Source organism: Protopterus annectens, chromosome 8.part0 (assembly GCF_019279795.1).
Source record: "Protopterus annectens isolate FY-2018-M chromosome 8.part0, PAN1.0, whole genome shotgun sequence".
NCBI lineage: Eukaryota > Metazoa > Chordata > Ceratodontiformes > Protopteridae > Protopterus > Protopterus annectens.
The window spans coordinates 1193405758-1193428337 of record NC_056741.1 but is presented as its reverse complement, the minus strand read 5'-3'; the positions used below and the strand labels follow the sequence as shown (position 1 = coordinate 1193428337).

The 22580-nt window shown below is 37.8% G+C and overlaps 1 protein-coding gene across 1 annotated transcript in view; it reads left to right on the top strand.

Annotated features, from left to right (window-relative positions):
• Window positions 1-19287, top strand: part of LOC122809296 — a 118924-nt gene extending 99637 nt beyond the window's left edge. The window contains exons 5-7 of the mRNA XM_044080679.1: window positions 110-151; window positions 247-290; window positions 17731-19287. Coding sequence (XP_043936614.1) covers window positions 110-151; window positions 247-290; window positions 17731-17818 — 174 coding nt within the window. The 3' untranslated portion in view covers window positions 17819-19287. The remainder of the gene's footprint in view (window positions 1-109; window positions 152-246; window positions 291-17730) is intronic.
• Window positions 19288-22580: the final 3293 nt, after the last annotated feature.

Sequence of the window (22580 nt, the reverse complement as noted above, 5' to 3'; positions counted from 1 at the left end):
CTAAATGTATAGTTCAGTTTGTCTACCTCTCCTCAGGAAAAAAAAAATGAATAAATAGCTAACTTGATTACAATATGTTTGTCTCAGCATCCATTTCTTTCTGTTCTAGGATCAGCCACTAAATACTTCTTGTCGAACTGCCACATACATGGTAAATACTCATCAATAATTTGCAACAGTAAATTTAGCATTTCTAATTTATGCTTCTTAATTTTTTCTTATAACAGTTTTATTTATTCTTTCTAGAAAATCCATGTGCCAGAACAATCACTGTACATGCATCTTGAAAGGTTGGTTGTCTTTCTGTTATGCTGGACTCCTTGTAGTGTGACTTTCATATGTTAAATGTCTACTTTGTGTTAAGATAATATCTTAAAAATAAAATGTATGTTTTAATGCTACATCTCTAGTGACTTACTGCATAAAATGGAAGTAAGTCACTATTTTTATTCTGTACCTCTGTTTTGCCATGTTTCTAAACTGTTTGAATGTTGTACATAATTATTTAGCAGTTGACTAGCTTACCGGTTACAAAGCATTGCCCTCTTATTATATCACTGTCATCCCACCAAACACATTTTAGTTACATTCTTTAATGCAGATCTGTTACATCTCCTGTTATACATGAACTCCCAGACAAGGTCCGGTCACTTATTCTGCAGCGGGAATAGAGAGGGATCCCCCTGCTATTTTGTGTCTTTAATAATCAAGTAGTACGTGATTAGGTTAGACGAATGGTTTGAAACAAAACAGCCAGAATAAAGTATTATACAGCACACATTTCAAACAAGACAGTTACATCTTAAAGGACATCTAAAACATCTTAACAACCAGTCAATACAAGAAAGGATCAAGGAACCCAAAATTCACTTTGTTCAGCCTCATGCAATTAAAGCATGCCAGCAAATAGCATGAAGCAATAAAACAATTACATCTTTTTCTTTTTGAGTAAAGAACATATGGGGCATGTTCATGACGTCTTACAGTAAATATATTTACAGGAGCATTTTTCATCCTGTTTAAACTGTTTACAACATAATGTGGCATGACATAATATGATTAATTAAGGTAAGCAAAGCATGTTTGACATGGGTAAATGGAGAATTTATTTTCTATTTAGAGAAATGGGAAAGACGTTATATTTCAAGAAATGGTTTCATATTATCTGTTGATCAGTAGCTGATTATTGATTATTTTTATTATTTGCTTGCATCCCATTAGTTACACTTTTCTGTTATGAAGGCTTCTTTTTCTGTCTCCTTCCAATTATTTTATATTAAGCATTTTACTGTAAGACATCTACTAAGAACAATCATTTTTAGTAGTAACAGTGCCAAATTAATTTTGCCAAGTGTTCATTCTTGTAGACTTAGTATAGAAAAATAATCTTTTAGAAGTACATACCTCTTTTCAGTTTATATAGGGTATATCAAAGACAGACAAGTTAAAGTATTTATTTCTGTTTATATTTCAAACATGTTGTCTTTGGAAGTTAAACATTACTGAAAAACTCACAGCTGATTAAATAAAACTGGTAGTCCTATGACAGGTAAGCTTGACTTACTGATATATATATATATATATATATATATATATATATATATATATATATATATATATATAATAAAAGAATGATTTATAAAGCAGTATCTTTGCATTTGTCCAAAATACCTGGAGGAAAGGTGAGATGCATTTGTCTTTGTTTTCAGCTGGTATTCCTGATTTATTAAAAAATGATCCAGGACATCAGTGCAGGGTGGTAAAGAAACATACGCTCCATCTTTTCTGCACACAGACACACACACACACACACACACACACACACACACACACACACACACACACACGCACACACGCACACACACACACACACACACACACACACACACACACACACACACACACACACACACACACACACACACACAAATGCCACAAGTGAACTATTTACACATCCTTTTTCAGACTGATTATATAGTTATATGAAGAAAACACATAGCTCGAGGGGGCTATGGAGGCCCTCCAAGGCTGCTTTGAAAGAACCAACTGGGATATGTTCAAGGAGGCAGCCACAGTGAATCAGCATCTGAACATTGATGAATACACCGAGGTAGTGATGGCATACATTTCAAACTGTGTCGATGGGGTAACAAATACCAAGAATATCACTATTAGAGCTAACCAGAAGCCATAGCTCACCCCTGAGGTATATCAGCTTCTGAAGGAGAGAAACGCAGCTTACAGGGCTAAGGACAAAACAGCCCTAAATGTAGCAAGAGGTAATCTGAGGAGGGGTATAAAGGAGGCTAAGAGGGAGTATGGCAGAAAGGTACAAAGCCACTTTGAAGCCATGAAGGATGCAAGGAGACTATGGCAAGGCACACAGGAAATCACTGACTACAAAATCAGGTCAGCACAGTGTGAGGACAGCATTGAATTCCTGGACAGTTTGAACATCTTCTTTGGTAGATTTGAGGAAAGAAACAACAGGTTGGCACTAAAGCTATCCACTGATGAGAAGGATGCAGTACTCAGCCTCAGCACAGAGGAGGTAAGAAGAGACCTAAGGAGACTGAACCTCAGGAAGGCTGCTGGCCCAGACAACATACATGGCAAGGTGTTAAAAGGCTGTGTTGATCAACTGTGTACAGTGCTCAAGGACATATTTAACAGCTCTCTTGCCATGGCAAAAGCTCCCTCATGCTACAAGGAAACTAACATAATCCCACTACCTAAGAAAACCACTCCCTCCAGCCCTAAGGACTACAGACCAGTTGCTCTGACATCCACTGTTATGAAATCTTTTGAGAGGCTGATCAAAAAGCATCTTTCATCATGCCTGCCACCTAATTTTGACCCTCTGCAGTTTGCATACAGAGCTAACTGATCCACAGCTGATGCCATATCAGTAGCTCTGCATATCTCCCTTGAGAATTTAGAGGGCAAAGACAACTATGTGAGGATGCTGTTCATAGACGTCAGCTCTGCATTCAATACGGTGGTACCAATGCAGCTGACAGAAAAACTGGCACATTTAGGAGTCAGTAAACTTCTTTGTAAATGGATCCCGGACTTCCTGATTGAAAGACCACAGAGGGTGTGTTCAGGTAAGAACAAATCAAAGTGCATCACGATTACACTGGGGTTCAACAGGGATGTTTTCTTAGCTCACTGTTATTCATGATCCTGACCCATGACTGCTATGCTAAGCACAAGTCCAATCATATCATCAAGTTTGCTGATGACACCACAGTTGTGGGACTCATCACAAAGGAGGATGAAAGGGCATACAGAGAGGTGGTGACATCTCTGATCAGTTGGTGCGAGGGGAACAACCTTGACCTGAAGTTAAGCAAGACCAAAGAGATTATCACCAACTTCAGGAAAAGAACAAACCACCCAGTGCTCCGGATCAATGGTGAGAGTGTGGAGAGCGCTAAGAGTACGAAATTCCTGGGTGTACACATATCAGGGGATCTTTTGTGGTCAGGAAACACCAGCCAACTGGTCAAGAAAGCGCACCAATGCCTCCACTTTTTAAGAAGGCCGTAAAAAGCTAAGCTTCCTCCTCATATTCTCTCCACCTTCTATAGAGGTGTAATAGAGAGCATCTTCACCTGCAACTTCACAGTGTGGTTTGGAAGCTGCACAGTTAAGAAAAGGAAGGCACAAAGAGTGGTGAGGGTTCATCCAAAAAGCCACCAAAATAATGCAGGGTAGCATGTATCCTGCATATGGACTGTTTAAGCATCTGGCATAGGGCAGGAGGTATGGCAGCATCTGCTGCAGGACTACAAGATTCAGTAGCAGTTTCTACCCTACAGTGATTAGACTTCTGAACTTGGGTGCTAGTCCTAGGGGTCTGGACACATAATAAGTCAATTTTTATTTATTTGTGCAATATATACTTATGTACATATATTCCAAGTAATTGCAATATTTATTTATTATAACCATAGTCAGTATTATTTAACTCACTCAAGTCCAATATTAGACAAATAACCTAGGCATATCAATCTGTAGTGTGTTTGTATTACTCCTAATACAGTAGCTGATTTAACTTTGGAGATGGCATTCTTTTTGTACTTGAGTTTTGTTAAATGTCTCTGCCCTTCCTTGCATGTATTGGGAGTAGTATTGTATAAAGCTAGACAGTGGTCTAAGGAAATGCTGGGAGTCAAAATAAACTGTCCTAATACAACCACTTACACCAACAAAATGATGGATCTACAGGTCTCTAGGAGAGGAGATATTGTAATGCCGGACAACAATATTATGGTATTCACTATAAAATATGGTGCACAACTGGTGTTAAAGCAACATTTCCTCTTGACTTAAACATACATGCTCTGCATCAAAAAATATTCCTCTTAGCAGGTCTGTTGGCAGATAAAGTAAACTGGGAGTGCAGAAGAGGGTTGATCATGTCAGAGAGCAAATAGTATGGAATGATAATAAAAACCACACCATATTACAAGGGTAATGGCTTATTTCTAAGATAAACACTGGAGTGATTGATGAGGGTAGATATGGCCCAAATGCAAAAAATGAGGAGCGCTGCCTTAGAGGACCAGTCGGCATAAATAAGTAAAATACAGATGATTTTAATATGAAATTCACAAATAGGTTTACAGACGAGTTGAGAGCTTTTATCCTCTTTCAACATACAGGACGTCATCAGTACTAATTTGTTACATGATCCATTGCCTTATATAAACTTGTACCAATCAAAAAAGGGATATAAAGAAGATATTGATGTCTCATGCAACAGCTCAGGAGAACTGGGTTGTAACAGCTGCCATACTGCATGGACTGATAATGGCGGATTAATGGATAATTTCACTGATATTTTCCAGCATAAACCAAGCAGAAGTAAGCAAGGCACTGCTATTTCCCTGTCTTTAAGAAACAGCTTTAAGGGTACTATAAATCATAGTGGAATTGGGGCCGGCGATAGTTCCAGTGTGACTTTCAATTTGTCAGGTTGGTTGGGAAAAACGAGTACATTTGTACATGTAACTGTCAAGAATAATACTATGAATGTGCTGGATTTTATATCTTTGAGTAATGCAATACAGACATGTGAAAAAAGAATTGTCAAATGATGAAGTTTACAAAGTGAGAATGCTTATTTGACTGAATGCCTCAACTCTAAAATTGTATTAAAAGGATTATGATGTTTTAAATTTCCCAGCAGTGCTGAATCTAATTTGTTGTTTTATTGGGAGCTAGCTGATTTATTTGACAGGCATAATTAAGTTCAACCAAAGTAAAATTAAATATTTAATGGTTGAAGTCAATGAGTTGAAATAAAAAAATATCATCTGATTTATACCATCAGGCCTTTAGTAAGGCAGATAGGCATTGTGAGATGGTGAAAAATAGGAAGAACAAGAAATTAGCCTGAAACAAAAAAACAGTACCTGAGTAAAATAGCTTACCCAATACTGAAATATTGTCATGAAGAATCAATTGCATGTGGTTATATCAACAACAATTATACTGCTTGGTATCCTGATAATGATGAGGGGAATCATATGGACAATGTTTTTGAAGTACTAGACCCTTGTTCACATTCTAATGGGCAGGAAGGTACCAACAAAATAAACCCTTTAGACAAACCCCCTCTGCACAAATCTAAGAGACTGGCAAACCAACAGGGATCTGCGGGAGAAAGGAATGCTTATACCCCTCCTCCCTATCAGCCTCAAAGAACAAAAAGGGCACTGCAGTACTGGTACCAGTAAGGAAGGGGGAGGGGAAAAGGAAGGGAAGGGGAGGGCGTTACTTACCCTTACTCATGCAAATGAATGTTACTCACCCTTACTCATGCAAACGAATGTTACTCACCCTTACTCAAGCAAACAAATGTATTCTGAGCAGAGACTTGATAGGAGAACATCAAGGTATCATGGTTTCATAGAAAGGCTTTAAGATTTTTAACTATAGTTGTTTAGGCATTACAGCTGAACTTTTCCCTATTCCAAAAAGGTTTTATATTTGTAGCCAGTAAGGATTTTGATGTTGTTGACTCTGTCATACAGCTAGGAAAATCAACCCTACCCTCCATTTTAAAGATCATGGATCATGGGAAAGCAGCACAAATGGATTATGTAAAAAGGAAAGTGCTTTCAACCCTCCCCTGCATCTAATGGTGCAAGCCTTTGTGGCAGCATGTACTTCTGAATTAAATAAAATTAAAGATAAAGGTAGAGTGCATAAACATCATAATTTGCAGCAGGATGAATTATGTTTGCTGAAGAGATTGATGAGTGATAAATCACTTAGGGCTATGAAACCAGACAAGGTTGGAGAGGTTGTGATGCCTGAGTCTATTGATTATACTAGTGTTGTGTTTTATATTGTATGGGATGAAAATATTTACTTGGAAGCTTCTAGGTACAAAATTAATATAAGTTTTAGGAAAATTGACATACAGCTTGAGGACTGGCTGTCACTGGAGATTATTAATGCTTTCATCTATAATTTTTTGAAAAATCTGTATGAGGTTATCCAAATACCCAAAGTACATAAAAACATTCACCCCCCCCCCCTTTGACCCATCATAGCTGCACAGAGGTCTAAAACACACCTGCTTGTAGTGTATGTTGCCAGATTGTTAAAGGCAGTTTTCAACAGTGTAAAGCATATGAGCAAAGATTACTGGGATTTCCTTGGAAGGTCAGGATAATGTTAGGTTCCTTATCACTGATGTAATTGATCTTTTTTACGTATATCCCTCAGGGTGTTCATAAAGCATTTTTGGAATTTGACTTCATAACTAGCTGTGAGATTAAAGTCATTATAGAATGTTTAGAAGTTGTCCTGGACAACAGTTTTATATATTTTGAGGGGGAGAACTACAAAAATATAGGCGTTGTGATTGGTACTGTTTGTAACCTAGTTATGCCTGAATGGGAGAGGAAATATATTTGCTCCATCTGATTGTATGTAAGATAGCTTGATGATCTTTTTGTTATTTGGAATGGTCCCCAAGAGTCTATTGAGGCTTTTATAAAGTTCATTAATAGTACAACTAAATTCCTTAATCTCACCTATTATTTTGATAACAGTCTAAGGTGGATAGAAATTTTCTATCAAACATTTACTGGAATGGACACAACCTCGTTAAGTCCTGGTCAACTACTGTAGTCGAGAAGCAGTTACCACAGTACCTCGTGTCTCTCAAGTTGTAAAGTAATAATAAACCTGTCTATTTCAAGTATGCTGAAGCTGAGAAGTCTCACTAGATAGAGGGTAACCTTAGAACAGAGCCTTTTGTCCTTTTTATATGTGCAGTATTTTTGTATACAGAGTGAAACATGACAAGTTATTTAAGTACAGTTTTTAATGATGTTTTGTGACTATGCTAAGTTGTCGCTGTAGTTTCACTTGTTGCAATTATTTTTTTCACTATTTTTAACATTAGGTATTAGTATTTTGGGAACGATTTGTACAATTTTTTTTGTTTATTTATTTATTTAATTCATATTTTAGGTAGGATGGGAAACGAGGCAACAAGTGAGGAACTATTTAGTATTTATTTGTCTGTCAACTGAACATTCCTTGATTGTAATTTTAATTGTGTGGGAAACTAAAGCATGTACTTTTAAGATATTTAACACCTAGTGATTTCATTGCTTTGTGATTGGGTGCAGCAAGTTAACAAACCGGTTTATGAATTTTAAATTGTAAATTTATTTTTAAATGGTTGTCTGATGAAGTCTGGTGAATCTACCAGATGAAAAGCACTTCACGTTACTGTTTTTTTTCCATTAAAGTGTCGTTTGTATTCCTAGCCTCCGCAGTGTTTTGTTTTGAATTTGTGGATTACCTGTTTGAACCACAAGAGTAGGTTGCACTAACCAGAGGTTAGTATGTTTTTTAAGCCTGATTTTTCATTTTTTTGTTGGGGGGGGGAGGGTTACTCTGTTATGGATGAAAGCAAGTTGCCCTCTTCATTTGCTCAGTTTAAAGTTTAGCATTAAAGACTACTGTGCACTTGTGTTAAGTAAACTGGAATATTTACCTTTTTTAATATGCAGGCAGACAACCAGGTGGGATAGTTGTGCTGTGGATGAAAGTAACTTGACCTCTTTATTTGCTCATTTTAAAGTCTGAGCCAGAATGAGATATTTATACTATCATTTTCTTTGGGTGGGTAGCTGTCCTGTGAGTAAAAGCAACTTCTCTTTAGTTGTTCAGTTTAAGATCCAGCATTAAAGGTTAGTATGCATTTTTGTGAAATTAATTTAAATATTTATTCTGTTTTTTGTGGGGGAAGCATGCTGGGCTGCAGCTTAATCAACTTGTCCCCTTCATTTGCTATGTTTGAAGTTTGGCATTAAGGTCTACTATGCATTTGTGTGAAATAAATTGGAATCATTGATTTTTTTGATAAGTTGGTAGACAACTAGAGTGAGGGGTTAGCGATGCTATGCTGTGGATGACAGCAATTTGTCCTCTTCATTTGCTCTGCTTAAAGTCTGACATTAAGGGCTAGTATGCATTTATGTGAATAGTTATCCCTGACCTATCCTTGTATAAAATAACTGTGAAACTGTCCCTCATTTTACAGAATGTATTTGCCTTTGCCTAATATTTTTGGACTTTTTGCTTTCCAGCTTACGTTCTGGCTTTATGAGACTAATGTGCTTTTGTACGAAATAAGTTTGAGTATGTACCCCCTGGGCTGTTTATGTGAAACTAGGTTAAAACTGTTCCTGATTTTGCAGAATTATCCTGATTTCTGCCTCATAATTTTTGGTTTGTGTTACATAAAATTGTGGATTTGTTGGAAATCACTGTGGACTACAGTCACTAAATTGGGAGTGGGCTGGCAGTAGATGAAAGCAACTTTACTGCTTGTAATTTGCATATCTTACATTTTGTTTTTACAGGACTAGTGTATACTAGCATGAATTAAATTAGAATAGTTATTCTCTGGGCACTGTTTTGTGAAATCAAGTTGAAACCGCTCCTGATTCTGCAGAATGTCCCTGAATTTTCCTTATATTTTGGTCCATCTCTCAAAATTTGTGTCTTTCTGGCAAACCACTGAGGACTGCAATTAGTGAATGGGAATGGAAGCTGGCTATGGAGGAGAACACTTTACCCACATGTCCTTTGTTCAGGTTGTAGTCTGTATTTACGGGACCGGTGTGTACTTGTATGGGTTATGTTTGTGTGAAAACAAGTCAAAACTGTCATTAATTTTGCAGAATATCTCTGACTTTGCTTCAATTTGATCTGCTTCTCATAAAATGTTTGGGTTTTCTGGCAAATCAGTGAGAACTGAAGTCATTAAATAATGACAAACATTTAAGTTTCAGACTTTACAGCTTCAGAAATTACATGCTAGTGTTAAAACTGTTACTGTAATAACTTTCAGAGTATATAAGAGCAATATGTAAAATCTGTCTCTGATTTGGGGCCTCTGCCTTTATTTATGTTTGGTTTTGTCTATGTTTATTTTGCTAAGAGGTTAAGAAGTTAGATGAGGTATACATAACAAGTAGCTATGGCTGATGGATGGGAGCTGTTTGTTGATGAACATAACCTATTTTCTCATTGTTTGCTCAGTTAACCATCTGGCTTTTTAGAACTAATGTGCAAGTGTGTGAAAAAAGTTTAAAATACACATGGTCTGTCTACCGTTTATGTGAAGCAAAGTTGAAATCACATAGTTCTCAATGGAATCTGAGTTTGTTGAATGCCCCAGATTTGTCTGACTTTCACCTTTTTGCCATAAAATATGTTTTTGTTTGCAAACTGCTGGGGATTGGAGACACTAAATAATGACAAATATTTGAGTTGCTGACTTTATATTCTTCAGAAAATGCATCCTAATGCAAAACCTTGTATGTTGGCAATTTTAAGTATATAAGAGTAAAAATCTGCCCAGTGATTCTGGGCCTTTGTCTGTCATTATTATTGGACTTGCCCTGAATGTGATGTGAGAGGCTGAGAGGCAATACTTTTTACCACAATAAAATGAGGGGCAGACAGCAAAGTGGTTACAACTTCTGGGTGGTTTAGAAGAGGTGTCTGTGAATGAAAGTTGTTGTTGTCTTTCGGCTTTTCCCGGTTAGGGGTCGCCACAGCGGAACTCTAGTCCACTAATGATTGGCAGTAGATTTTCATGGTGCCGAGTTGCCAGCTTGACGCCCAACCTTCAACGAAGGCACGCCATTTACACATGTCTTTCGGAATGCCACTCGACCCACGGGGAGGACATGCAGACTCCACACAGAAGGCACTCCCCGCACTCCAGACGAGAATCGAATGGGAGAGCCTCTTGTTGTGAGGCAACAATGCTACCACTGCACCACTGCGGATATATGTCTGTGAATGAAATAATTTGCCATATTGTCATTTGATCAATTTAAACTGTCTGACTTTGTATAATTAGTGAGTATTTATGTAAAATACATTGAAACCATTGTTCTACTATGTGTTTGTGTTAAACATACGTGAAATACATATTACTTTTTACCACAATCATTCAGCTGAGGTGTACACAGTCAACAATGAGGTTATGGTTGTTGAGTTTGTAGGCTGTCTGTAGATGAGAATGGCTTACCCTGCTGTCACTGTCAGTTAAACAGTCAATAGATTGGCTTTGCAAAACTAGCATGCATATGTGTAAAGCAGGTTGGGATACCATACTGTGGTTGTTTATATCTCAACTGAACATTTGAGGCATACATATTCAAGTGACTGTAATGGATGGGTATAGACATTGGTGTATGATAAAAAATGTGCATTTATGCATGGTAACCCCCCCAAAGAAGTTTGTAGGGAGGTTGGGCCCATGGCCTGAAAACTACACATGGCATGAAAACTGCTCAAGGTACCCTTAATCAATCATTGGTAATACTGCATAATGGAATGATGCTTTATTGTTGCAAATAGTTTTAAGAAACCCACTTAATATTTTTAGTTTATTTGTAAACTATTTATGTCTTTATTTCTGCATTGTTATGAATTGTGTTTGCAGTCATAGCAGTAAATATTTCATCTGTTGTTTATTGTCTGATAGTGTTAGCACTGTTAATGCAACAATTTGATTCAGTTCTAATTTATGTAATGTGCCTGCAGTATCATCTCTTAATGTCATGGACAAAGTGAATACAACACTTATTAATGTAGGTAAATATGTATAATACTTTGATGATGTGGACTTCAAATTTAATAAAATGCATATTATAATAAACTATAATAAATAATAATAATGTGGACATTAAATTGCCATAAGCAAAACTATAACAAAGAATTAAATAACAGAAAGATGTTTTTTTCTTCTGAATAATATAAAAACTGAAAACACCAGCAACATGATCATTAATGCTGCAAACAGTACTTTAAGTACTTAACACAATGAATTGAATGTCAAAGTAATAACAGGAAGACAGCAGGAATACATTGGAACAAAATATGTATGTACAGTTCATTTTAGGAATTAACAATGTCACAACATGGCTCAGAACCTACCAAGTTGCAGACCCTTCACAATGTTACAAAATTCCCAACAGTTTCAACAGTGATAACAAAACAGTAACATGCATACGAAGGTAACAATGTTTCCTTCATAAGCATTAATAAAATGCCTTGTGTAGGTGTTCATAGATGAGGTTGCTGGTAGCATTTTAACCACAGGTTGACAAAGACTATATTTGTCTTCAGACACTGTAGAAAAAATGGAACAACCATAGCCTTAGATCATCATGCCATCACAAAGGTCTAAGTGGCATCAGCTTCAGAAACTGTCAATAGCAGAAGGTCAGTCTTGGCAACAGCAGTCACTATAAATAATTAGAAATGATATTTCAGTAACATGCTTTCACAACACAAATAGTTTCTGAAAACAATAGTCACCAAGCCACAAAATGCAGAGTAGATCTAATAGTTCTAGTCTGTACAGTTACTCTAGATACTGTTTATAATTTTGTGAATATCTTTGTCCTGTTGTTGCACATGTATATATTTGTGTGTGTGAGTGTAGTGTGTGTGTGTGTGTGTGTGGGGTGTGTGTGTGTGTGTGTGTGTGTGTGTATGTATATATATATATATATATATATATATATATATATATATATATATATATGTATGGATTCCTATTACAAGTACGAAAGTTCACTACTTCAAACTTGTAATAGGAAGCCTCACTTCTGCAAAAGTTCACTTTAACGAAAGTGAACTTTCTCGTAAGTGCACTTCACCGAAAGCACCGCAGCACAGTGGAGGACATAAAAAACAAGCTATGTCCTCCACTATGGTGCGATAGTCACAGACCTTAGGGTTAGGCATGGTTTAGGGTAAGGGGATAGTTAGTAAAGCTATCCCCTTACCCTAACCCATGCCCTAACCCTAAGGTTCGTGACTATTGCACCACAGTGAAAGGCATTGTTATGTCCTTCATTGCGCTGCAGTCATCATGGACCTTAGGGTTAGGGCATGGGTCATCCCCTTACTATGACCCCGTGCCCTAACCCTAAGGTCCGTGAGTACTGCACAGAAGTTCAGTACAACACCGGTTCATTGTACTGAACTTCGCGTAAGTGCACTTTCGATTAAGTGTACTTTCACTGCAGTGAGCATTCCATGCACTATTTCGAATTAGTGAAAATTCGATCTAGTGTATGGAATCCATATATATATATATATATATATATATATATATATATATATATATGGGTCTCAAAAAAAAAAAAAAAAAAAAAAATATATATATATATATATATATATATATATATATATATATATATCTATATGGGTCCACTTTGTAATTCAGTATTTCGAAACCACAAAGCCAATAACCCAACCACAACTCACAAATTCGAAAACACACAACTGCGAAATTCAAAATCAAGTAATTACGCTACACATACAGTACACACATAAACATACACATAACTCCCCCCACAATCAAGCAAACTCATCTAAACTACATATAAGCAGGGGGGCAAACCCTCCTTCACCCCCCCACACCTCCCCTACTTATATATTCTAACTCCGAAATCGCACAAACAGAAACACAAACGAAACTCACACACACATCTTACAGTCCCTCAAACACACACATAACAGTCACAATACACACTTACACACACTAAACTCCTAACCAACATACTTACACACACAAACTTACCAAAATTAAACCTAAACATCCACATACCATACCAACGGAAGCAGCAATTCAAAATATCCGTGCTTCGGTATTTTGAATTTTTGCGCTTCTGCCGGTTTCGGAAATACGACTTTGTAAGTTTAAAATACTGAAATTTGAGATTTCAGTATTTCGAATTTACAAAGTGGACACATACACACACACTCACACACACACACACACATACAGAAAGAGAGAGAGAGAGAAATTATGACTTATGAGTATGAGGAAAACTAGGAAGTTGAAACAAATACCAGTCACAGCCAAAGTGACACACAGCTCAAAACACCAGTGTGCCACCCAACAACAGACCCTAAGGCTAGACAATGTACCCAATACTTTACTCATAGGTGACTCCATAGTCAGGCACACTGATGTCCCACTCAACAGGCTGAGCAAGGAGAAAATTACTGTCAGCTGCCTGTCGGGAGCCAGGATCCACCATATAATGCATGCACTCAAGTCACTCCATAGCAAGTACAAATATGACTCTGTCATTGTCCATGTTGGAGGGAATGACTTGAGACGTACCTCCCTGGACTACATGAAAAGAGACATGGAAGAGCTCTCAGGTCATGTGGCCCAGGCAGGTATGACCCTAGCCCTGAGTAGCATCCTGCCTTTGCTCAGAATGAAACCACAGTATAAGGACAAAATGATTGACTTCGACAATTGGCTAAGCTTCTGGTGTCATTCAAAGGGGATCCAGTATTTGTCTGCCTGGGATGAGATGATCAACAGACCACGATGCTTTGTCAGAGATGGTCTGTACCTGCTGTCCTTGGGATTCAGGTTACTGGCTAAGGCTCTTGCCACCCCTATAGTGCCATTTTTAGGCAAGGCTCAAATGACAAAACCACCAACCTAACAGATAAAAGCATGCAAAATCTGAAGGTAATGCTACTCAGTGCTAGAAGTCTAAACCTCAAAATGCACTCTCTCAAGGCACTTCTAAATATGGAGAACATCGATATCTGTGCAGTAACTGAGACCTGGTTCAAGGCTCCAGAGAGCACCCCTGCAATACCAGGCTACAATTCTTACCACACTTTTTTGCCACCAAACCAGGACCGAAACACTAAAGGTGGTGGAGTGTCCATATTCACCAAGGATATTCACACCTCCAGGCTAGTTGCTCAATACAATGCATCTGAAATACTACAGGTGCAACTAACACTAGGTAAGACTGCAATCCAAATTGTAGCTTACTACAGATCCCCACCATGCCCCAAGATTCTCACTACACCTTTCTAAACATACTGGAAAATATTAAGATACAACCAAACAGACTAATATTGGGTGATTTCAACTACCCTGCCATTAATTAACTACTCGGATATAAACACCTTTGCCCAACGGTTCTTGGAATTCATAAATTCCAACTCCCTGGATCAACTAATCCATAGTGCCACCAGGGGCTCAAGTATCCCTGACCTGGTCATTACCAACATGGGAGCTTGATACTCCACACCAGTGGTCACCCCCTCGTTGGTCAGGTCTAACCATAAGCTAATCACCCTTGATGTTCGCATCCCACCCCACCCCCCAGTAGGGAAACATCCATAAAAAACTTCTCCAAAGCCAACTTCATGCTACTCAAGTCAGAAGTGACAAACTTCATGACACCCATGCAGACGGGAGCTGAAAGTTCAACTGCTGAATCCTACACTAAGGCACTGTATGAGCATATCCACTTGTGCATAAATCGTGCCATTCCAAATAGAACCAAGATGCTCTCCTCCAAAAAAAGGAAGCCAATCTGGTGGTCCCCTGCCATAAACAAACTATACAACAGAAGGAAGAAACTGTTGCAGAAAAGAGAAAAATCCCAGGACAGAAAAAAATCCCTTACCAGCCTCAGTAAGAAGCTGAGATCCCTCATAAAATCCTCCGAAGCTAGCTACGAAAATAAAATTGACAAAGACTCTAAGGACAGCCACAAGGCATTCTATAGTTATGTCAAGAATCTGAATGGCAATGCTCAGATCTGCTCTGAGCTACAACAGAATGGCATTAAATATACTGATCCCAAGTATATTGACAATATCCTGGCAGATCGATTCAGTGCCAACTTCACCCCCCCTCTCACCCCCTAAAAGGCCCATCTCAATACCAAAAGATTGCCAAATTCCAGTAGTCATGGCCACACAGGTAAAAAAATGCACTCTCTAAAGCTAAGAATACAGCATCCATGGGACCAGATGACATGCCGGGCTGTGTACTACATGAACTACAAAATGAATGGGCACCTCACCTAAGTGTCATGTTTAATCATAGCCTCACCTCAGGCTTTGTGCCCAATGAGTGGTGCACAGCTACAGTTATCCCACTCCACAAGGGGGGATCCACCTAGGTTCCTGGGAACTATTGTCCCATCAGTCTGACGAGCTTGATCCAAAAAGCCATGGAACGCATTATCATGGAACTTATAAACAAAGACATTGACAAACTTCAAACGCTGGACCCCACCCAGTTTGGTTTCGTGAAGGGGCGATCTTGTCTCCTCAACCTGATTGACTTCTTTGAATCAGTTCCAGAGCCATGGATGAGGGTAAGGCAGTCCACACAGCCTATCTGGACCTCGCCAAGGCCTTTGACACCATTCCCCATTCTGGAATCATGGATAAACTTACTAAGATGGGCATTAATCTGTATGTCACTCGATGGGCTGCCAACTGGCTTACTGACAGAACCCACACTGTAAAAGTAGACGACTCCAAATCCAGCTCCAGACAAGTGACAAGTGGAGTACCACAGGGTTCAGTCCTGGGACCGCTCTTGTTTGGCATCTACTTCTCCAAAGTACAGGCCAACACTAAGGGACTCTGGCTAACAAAGTTCACAGATGATTGAAAACTGGGAGCCATTATCTAATCCCCAAATGATGTGGATATTCTACAGAAGGACCTTACAGAGACAGATGCTTGGTGCCAGAGCCATGAGCTCAAGCTCAGTGCCAAGAAATGTATAGTTATCCCCATTGGGAAAAAACATGCACCCATGAATTACCACATAAGTGACAGTACACTAAACACCGAAAGTGTGATAAGGGATGTTAGGGACAAAGGTGGACAGTGGTCTCGCCTTTGATAACTACATTGCCACAACAGTCAGGAAATCCTTCTGTGTGGCACATCTCATCACTAAGGGCTTTTCATCTAGAAAAAAGGAGATCATTATCCCACTGTACTCATCCCTCATTAGACCCATTATAGAGTACAACACCCCATTTGGTATGTACCTCACAAGACATCTGCAACAGTTGGAAAGGGCGCAGAAATACCTCACTAAAAGAATCACAGGCCTAAAGCAGATGCCCTATGCTGACCATCTAAAAAAACTCCAGCTATACTCTGTTACATATCATCTACTCAGAGGCGATCTCTGCTTAACATGCAAGGCCATGTCAAACCCAGAGCTGTTGGACATACTACACTTAAAGAAATTCCAGTCCCTCAGAGCCACATGGTTCAGGGATCTAAACCTGGTCACCACAATGAACAAAACAAGCTGGAGAGATAGGTTTCTGTCCCAGAGACTCCCCATACTCTGGAATAGACTGCCATACATGTCAAGCAGAGTGCCTCTTTGGCCCTCTTCAAAAGGAACCTTGACGATTGGATGGGAGATAGGAAATTCAACCTGGGGATCACATCAGTCGCCCTGCTAGACAGGGGACCAGGGAAGTAAATATTCTGGGAAGAAATAGCCGGGGAACTGTTATGGCTAGGCTTGTATAGGGTCTAGGGCCAATAGCCTAGTACCAACCTATGAACCTATGAACCTATATATCGTGTGAGAGAGAGAGAGAGGTGTGTGTATGCATGTATTAAACAGTGCCATGTAAAAGACATCTTCAGTATTCTTGTAAGACTGTGATTATCAGTTACTGAGCATTGTTTCTTGTGAATAATTTGGTACACCAAATTCTTCTTAAGACATAATAGACAACTTTAAATACAGTTAATGTGGATAAAAGCTTTGCCTATAGGCAAATTAATGTATTTGTTCAATTATCATTTCTTTTTACTATTATATCTTTCTATAAACATCTTTACTGAATTATCGATTGTGACACAGGCAAACTTACATTTATATAAAAGTAATCAAACCATATTAACAAGTTCATATTTACAAACATTATAGGATACATAACAATATGTGTGATGTATGATCTAAACATCATGTACATTATTAAATTCCTGCATTCTCTTAAACCTCATTCCTCCTCCAAAATATTTTCAGCATGTATTGTTCCTACAATTCAATTTATTTTCTATGTAATTTACTCCTACCCTTTCTAAGCATCCCACTGCCTGTTCTTTTGTCTTTGTTACAATATTCACTACTTCACGTATAGAGTTGGTTTAGATTTTGATTTCCATTTTCTCGTAATTGCACTTTTGGCAGCTACTGCGTATTTCTGCACTAATTTTAGAAAACTGAATAGTTGAAGAATAGAGTGACAGAAGTAGCAGACTTTCTGACAGGCACGCTTTAAGGATTTACTTTTAGTTATGACAAATCTAACAGGTTTTGTTGCTATCTTCTTTATGTTTCAGGCAAGGAGCTTCTATAGAAAATAAAGAGCAATTCATTGCCCGATTGGAGAACATCTGGCTTCAAATTCAAAGAAACAATACAGACTAGACTCAATTCTCACCAACAGGCAAATATCCACATGCTTGATACTGAATTCTTATATTCACACGCCAACAATATCATGGATTTTGTAGAAAGGAAATGTTGCATGGCAATTGTTTTATCATGGTCTACATTGAAGTTAGCAACTTAAAGGACAACAGCCATTTTTTTTCAAATGCATGGATAATGAAATATACAGGAAGCTATTGTGCATACAGCCTCCTGGTTAAGAAACTGATTGACAGACAACTCATGCCTTTTGATCTTTTCAACAAATTACATTTTTCTAGCGATGTTAACAATGAATAAACATATAAACATTTTAACAATGCTTGAGTGTTTTACTAATGCAAGTTAAAGAGTTTGGCTGTATTTTTAAACTGACTTGGAGCCACAAAGGTGTGGTAAGGAAGCAACTATGGAAGCAAACCCAAGGCCTACAGCATAGCAGTAAGATGATTAACTGTTAGTGTATGATGTGCTGTATTTTCCTGCTAATGAGGGCATAGCTACAGTTCTATCCATCTATGGAGAAAACAAGAAAACGTATACTTAATATAAGATACTCGTTATATGACCTGAGGTAGCCTCAGCATTCTTTTGTGTGTTTCTCCTGCAAGGCTGTAACTATAGCCACACACATACAAATATGGTACATGATGCATTGCTAAAACACACATTACCTGAACACAATCCCACCAGAAAAAAAAAAATCGAAAAAAAAAAATCACTAAAAACAACAGAAAACATAAAAACAATTTTACAAGGGGTCAAGGCCCCACTGCACTCCCCCTGTGTGGGACTTATTCCCCCACAACTTCACTAACTTAAAAATACCAACTTTAAGACCACACAATACTGAAGAAAAGGGGAAAAATCTCTGGTACTCCGTGATCTCACAAAAAATACCAGTTTCTTGCTCATTCTTTTTAAAATGCATTCTGTTTTATGAGTTTATCCATGACAGAATGGATTCAGTTAGAATGATATTTCGCCACAAGATTCTGTCACTGATAAATAGCAATCCATTGACTAGCTAGAGAATCTCTAGCTTCAGATGCTGAAATACAATTCTAAACAGACTCACTTCTCACCATCAGGCAAACGTGTGTTATAGACCGTTTATCCATTATTTTATGCTATGCTTGAAGAGTGTTGATATTTTGCTAACAATTGTTTTATCTTGTCTGTAATGTTTTTTAGCATGTGTTTAAATACGGGGAATATTTTCATTCAAAATTATTGCGAACTAATATTAAATGTATGTTAAAAAATAGGCTGGTGTAATCCACCATCTAGTTTTCTTCTCTACACCTCATTAGATGTTTTGATTTTGATTATTAATTTTCTTACTGATGTTTTAAATCTATTGGAAGAATGTTTACTTGACGTTTGTATAAATCCATGTACTTTGTTCTTTTTGTCATCTTGTTCTGAAGAAGTTCGTAATTAAACGGATGAAAGTGCTAAACTTATATTTACTTGAGTGGCTAATTTTGAGTGTTTTGGCACTTTGCTGTATTATTTAGTTTCTATTTGGCACCTTCCCGGTGGTTTTAAGCTGGGTTTTTACTTATTGTGAACTAAGACAGTAATGGAGCAGATGGATCATACACAACTATTAAAGTATTCAGCTAAATGTAGTGAAAGGAACACAGATTTGATTAGACTAACTACTGCTTAAGAATCTAACACCACTTTGTTTGGAAACCTGATAAAAAACATTGGCTCATTTTGTTACAAGACAGAACTCTCTCCAAATTCCTGGATTTAACTTGTTAATTCAGATTTAGAAGAAGAAAAAACTTATCTCAGTAATTTAACAAACACAAAACAGCATGTGACCCTAGACAAGTAAACCAGAACACTGGCATCCTTAAAGGTAGTAGGGAATATGATAGCTGTCATGTGTGTCAATATCTTCTAAGAACAGATGTTTTTACCACCAGAAATTCCAAAACACTCTTGTGCATTAAACTTTTGATCCCATGCAACAACAGGTTTGTTGCTTATTTGATTGAGAGCTGCTGTTGAGCATTTTATGTTGGACAGAACACTAGAAGCTTTAAGGAATGTATTTCTGCCCACATGGTGATATTCATTGTAAAGAAATGAGAAGTGCACTCTAAGAACATAGATTAAAACACTCAGGGACAAAATTCACTTTAGTGGGCACTGAAGCTAGGGTATATAATTATTTTGTGAGTGAAACATATATTGAATCGATTCTTAACAATAAAGATAGCATATGGATAATCAAAACAGGAGTTTTATTCAACCCTGGTTTGAATGAACAAATATAATTTATTTGCATGAACTATTTAAATATTAGCTTTAATTATATTTTCTGATTTTTCATTTTTGTGTTTGTTCAACACATTCTTTCATTCTGATTTTTTTGTAGCCATGAACTGTATGGATAAGCATTATATTTGTATAAATGCTTTAATGTGATGATTTTTGTGTTCATGAATAATCAAATTAAAAAACAGTGTCTAGGCTTTTTCCTTAACAGTTGCATGTTTACTGAATAAGCATTTTGCTTCTGCATGCATAATCAGACTAAAAAGACGTGTTCAGTCTTTTTGCTTATTAGATATTATTTTTTAACAGGAAAGCAGTGTCTGTGCTCACTAACCCTTTTCCCAAGAGTGATATTTGATGCAAAGGGGTGAAGTGCATTCATTTATATAGCTGTAATGTTCGTGTATTTGGGTAGGTTTAGATTAATAAGCCTTTTGTTTTTGCAACTGCTCTAATGTGATGCCTTCTATGTGCATACATAATTATGCTAAAAAACAGTTTGCATGCTTTTTGCTTATCAGATCTATTTTTTCACAGTGAAGACTGTATGTTTGTTAATAAGCATTCTACTTTTGAACTACTTCAGAGATATGCCTTCAGTGTTTATGCATAATCAAACTGAAAAACCGTGTGCAGTTTTTTTTGCTCAACACGTTATTTTTCATTGAGAAATCTGTGTGTTAGTTCACTGAACTTGTACCAACATGGGTTTAATTTGATGCATAAGGATGATACGTCGACTCCATAAATACCGACTTATGCATTCAGCTGCAAAATTCAGGTTTATTGGCAAGTTTGGATGGATTTATTTATACTATACATGCAATACTTGATCTGGTTATATGTATCTGTCCAACATGCTTTTCCAAATTGCATGGGATTACATTGCACAGGATCTTTTTCAAATCTGTCTGCTTACAGTTATGAGCTGTATTTATAAGCATTCTATTTATAGAACTGCTTTCATGTAATGCCTTCTGTATATATGTATAATGAAAACAGAAACAGTTGTGGGCTCTTTGTTTATCAGATGTAGAGAGGCATTTGCCTTTACTATATCTTTAATGTAATACTATTCATTTGCATGCAAAATAAACATCTATAAAAGTGTGCTGGCGCTTGGCGCATTAGGTGTTAAAATTCACCAAGGAAGCTGTATGTTTTTCAGTGAAATCAATCCAGTTTTGATTTAATAAATGTTTTAGGTCCTCGAGTTTGGTATTGTTTAGATATATGTATATTAAGTGACTAGATGGCATAATGCTTAAGGTCTTCGCCTCCTATGTACAAAGTACAAGGTTCTTTCCCAACTTCTGGCCAATGTCTGTTTGGAGTTTGCATGATCTCCCTCTGTCTCTGTGGCATTCCTCCCACCTCCAAAAAACATGCTAAGTGTTTCAACTCAGACTCACCTAAGAATGGAGCTGTAGGTAGCACCATAAACTCTAGATGGCACCTTAGAGGAGGAAGAGCTGAATAAACCAACCACTTTGGGCATCTCCTGTGGTGCCCAGTATTCTCAAAGATAGGAGAACTTGGACCACAGACTGCATCCCATGGTAAGGCTAGCCATTCGATGGTGTAAAATATGGCTCTAGGAGATTTGGTCATGTTTACTGTTGTCGCCAAAATGGGCATGGGAATTTATGGGTGAAAAGTGAGTGAAGGATCTGGTCTACTCTGACCTATGCCAAGTACTCATGGTAATAATGGGAAGGGTGTATGCGACCCTATTGGCCATTGTGTGCCTGCCATAAAACACAGCAGCCCTGGGTCAATAAGCTACTGGCTGGATGGTGGCCAGTTGCATGGACTGGGTTACATGGGATAGCTCTACTGAGTGAAAGCTGAATGTAAAATCAATCAACCTACCAAACATGAACTAAGAATTGCTGCACTCAGTGCAGGTTTACTGACAAGATGAGGCTTGTTAGTGGATAACATGATGATAAGGATAAGGCTGGACATTCTCTGTATCCAGAAGACGAGATGGAAGGGCAGTGCAGCAAAGTCACTTGGCTTTACATCCTATGTATCTACTTGTCTTGGGATCCAGAGTCTACTACTCAAGAGAGACAACAGGCTAGAAATGGTGGGGGAATTGTTGTGAGGGAGAGGCTTCAGAAGACAGTGAGGGATATCATCAGAATTAATGATAAATTCATGGCAATCAGACTCCACTGTAATGACAGAGCAGTATTTATAATCTCAGTTTATGCCCCACAGCAGGGTTGTGATAGTTAAGAAAAGAGTTCATTCAGACACCAGTTGCAGGACCTACTAGATGGAGCAGGACAGCATAAATTGGTGTTAATAATGGGTGACTTGAATGTACATATGGGGACATTCAGAATAGGATGTGATGACTAGCTGGGTCCACATTGGTGGGGCAACAGGAATAAAGAAGGAAAAGCCTTGCTAGACTTCTGTCTGGCAAATGGCTTGATACTAGCCAACACATGGT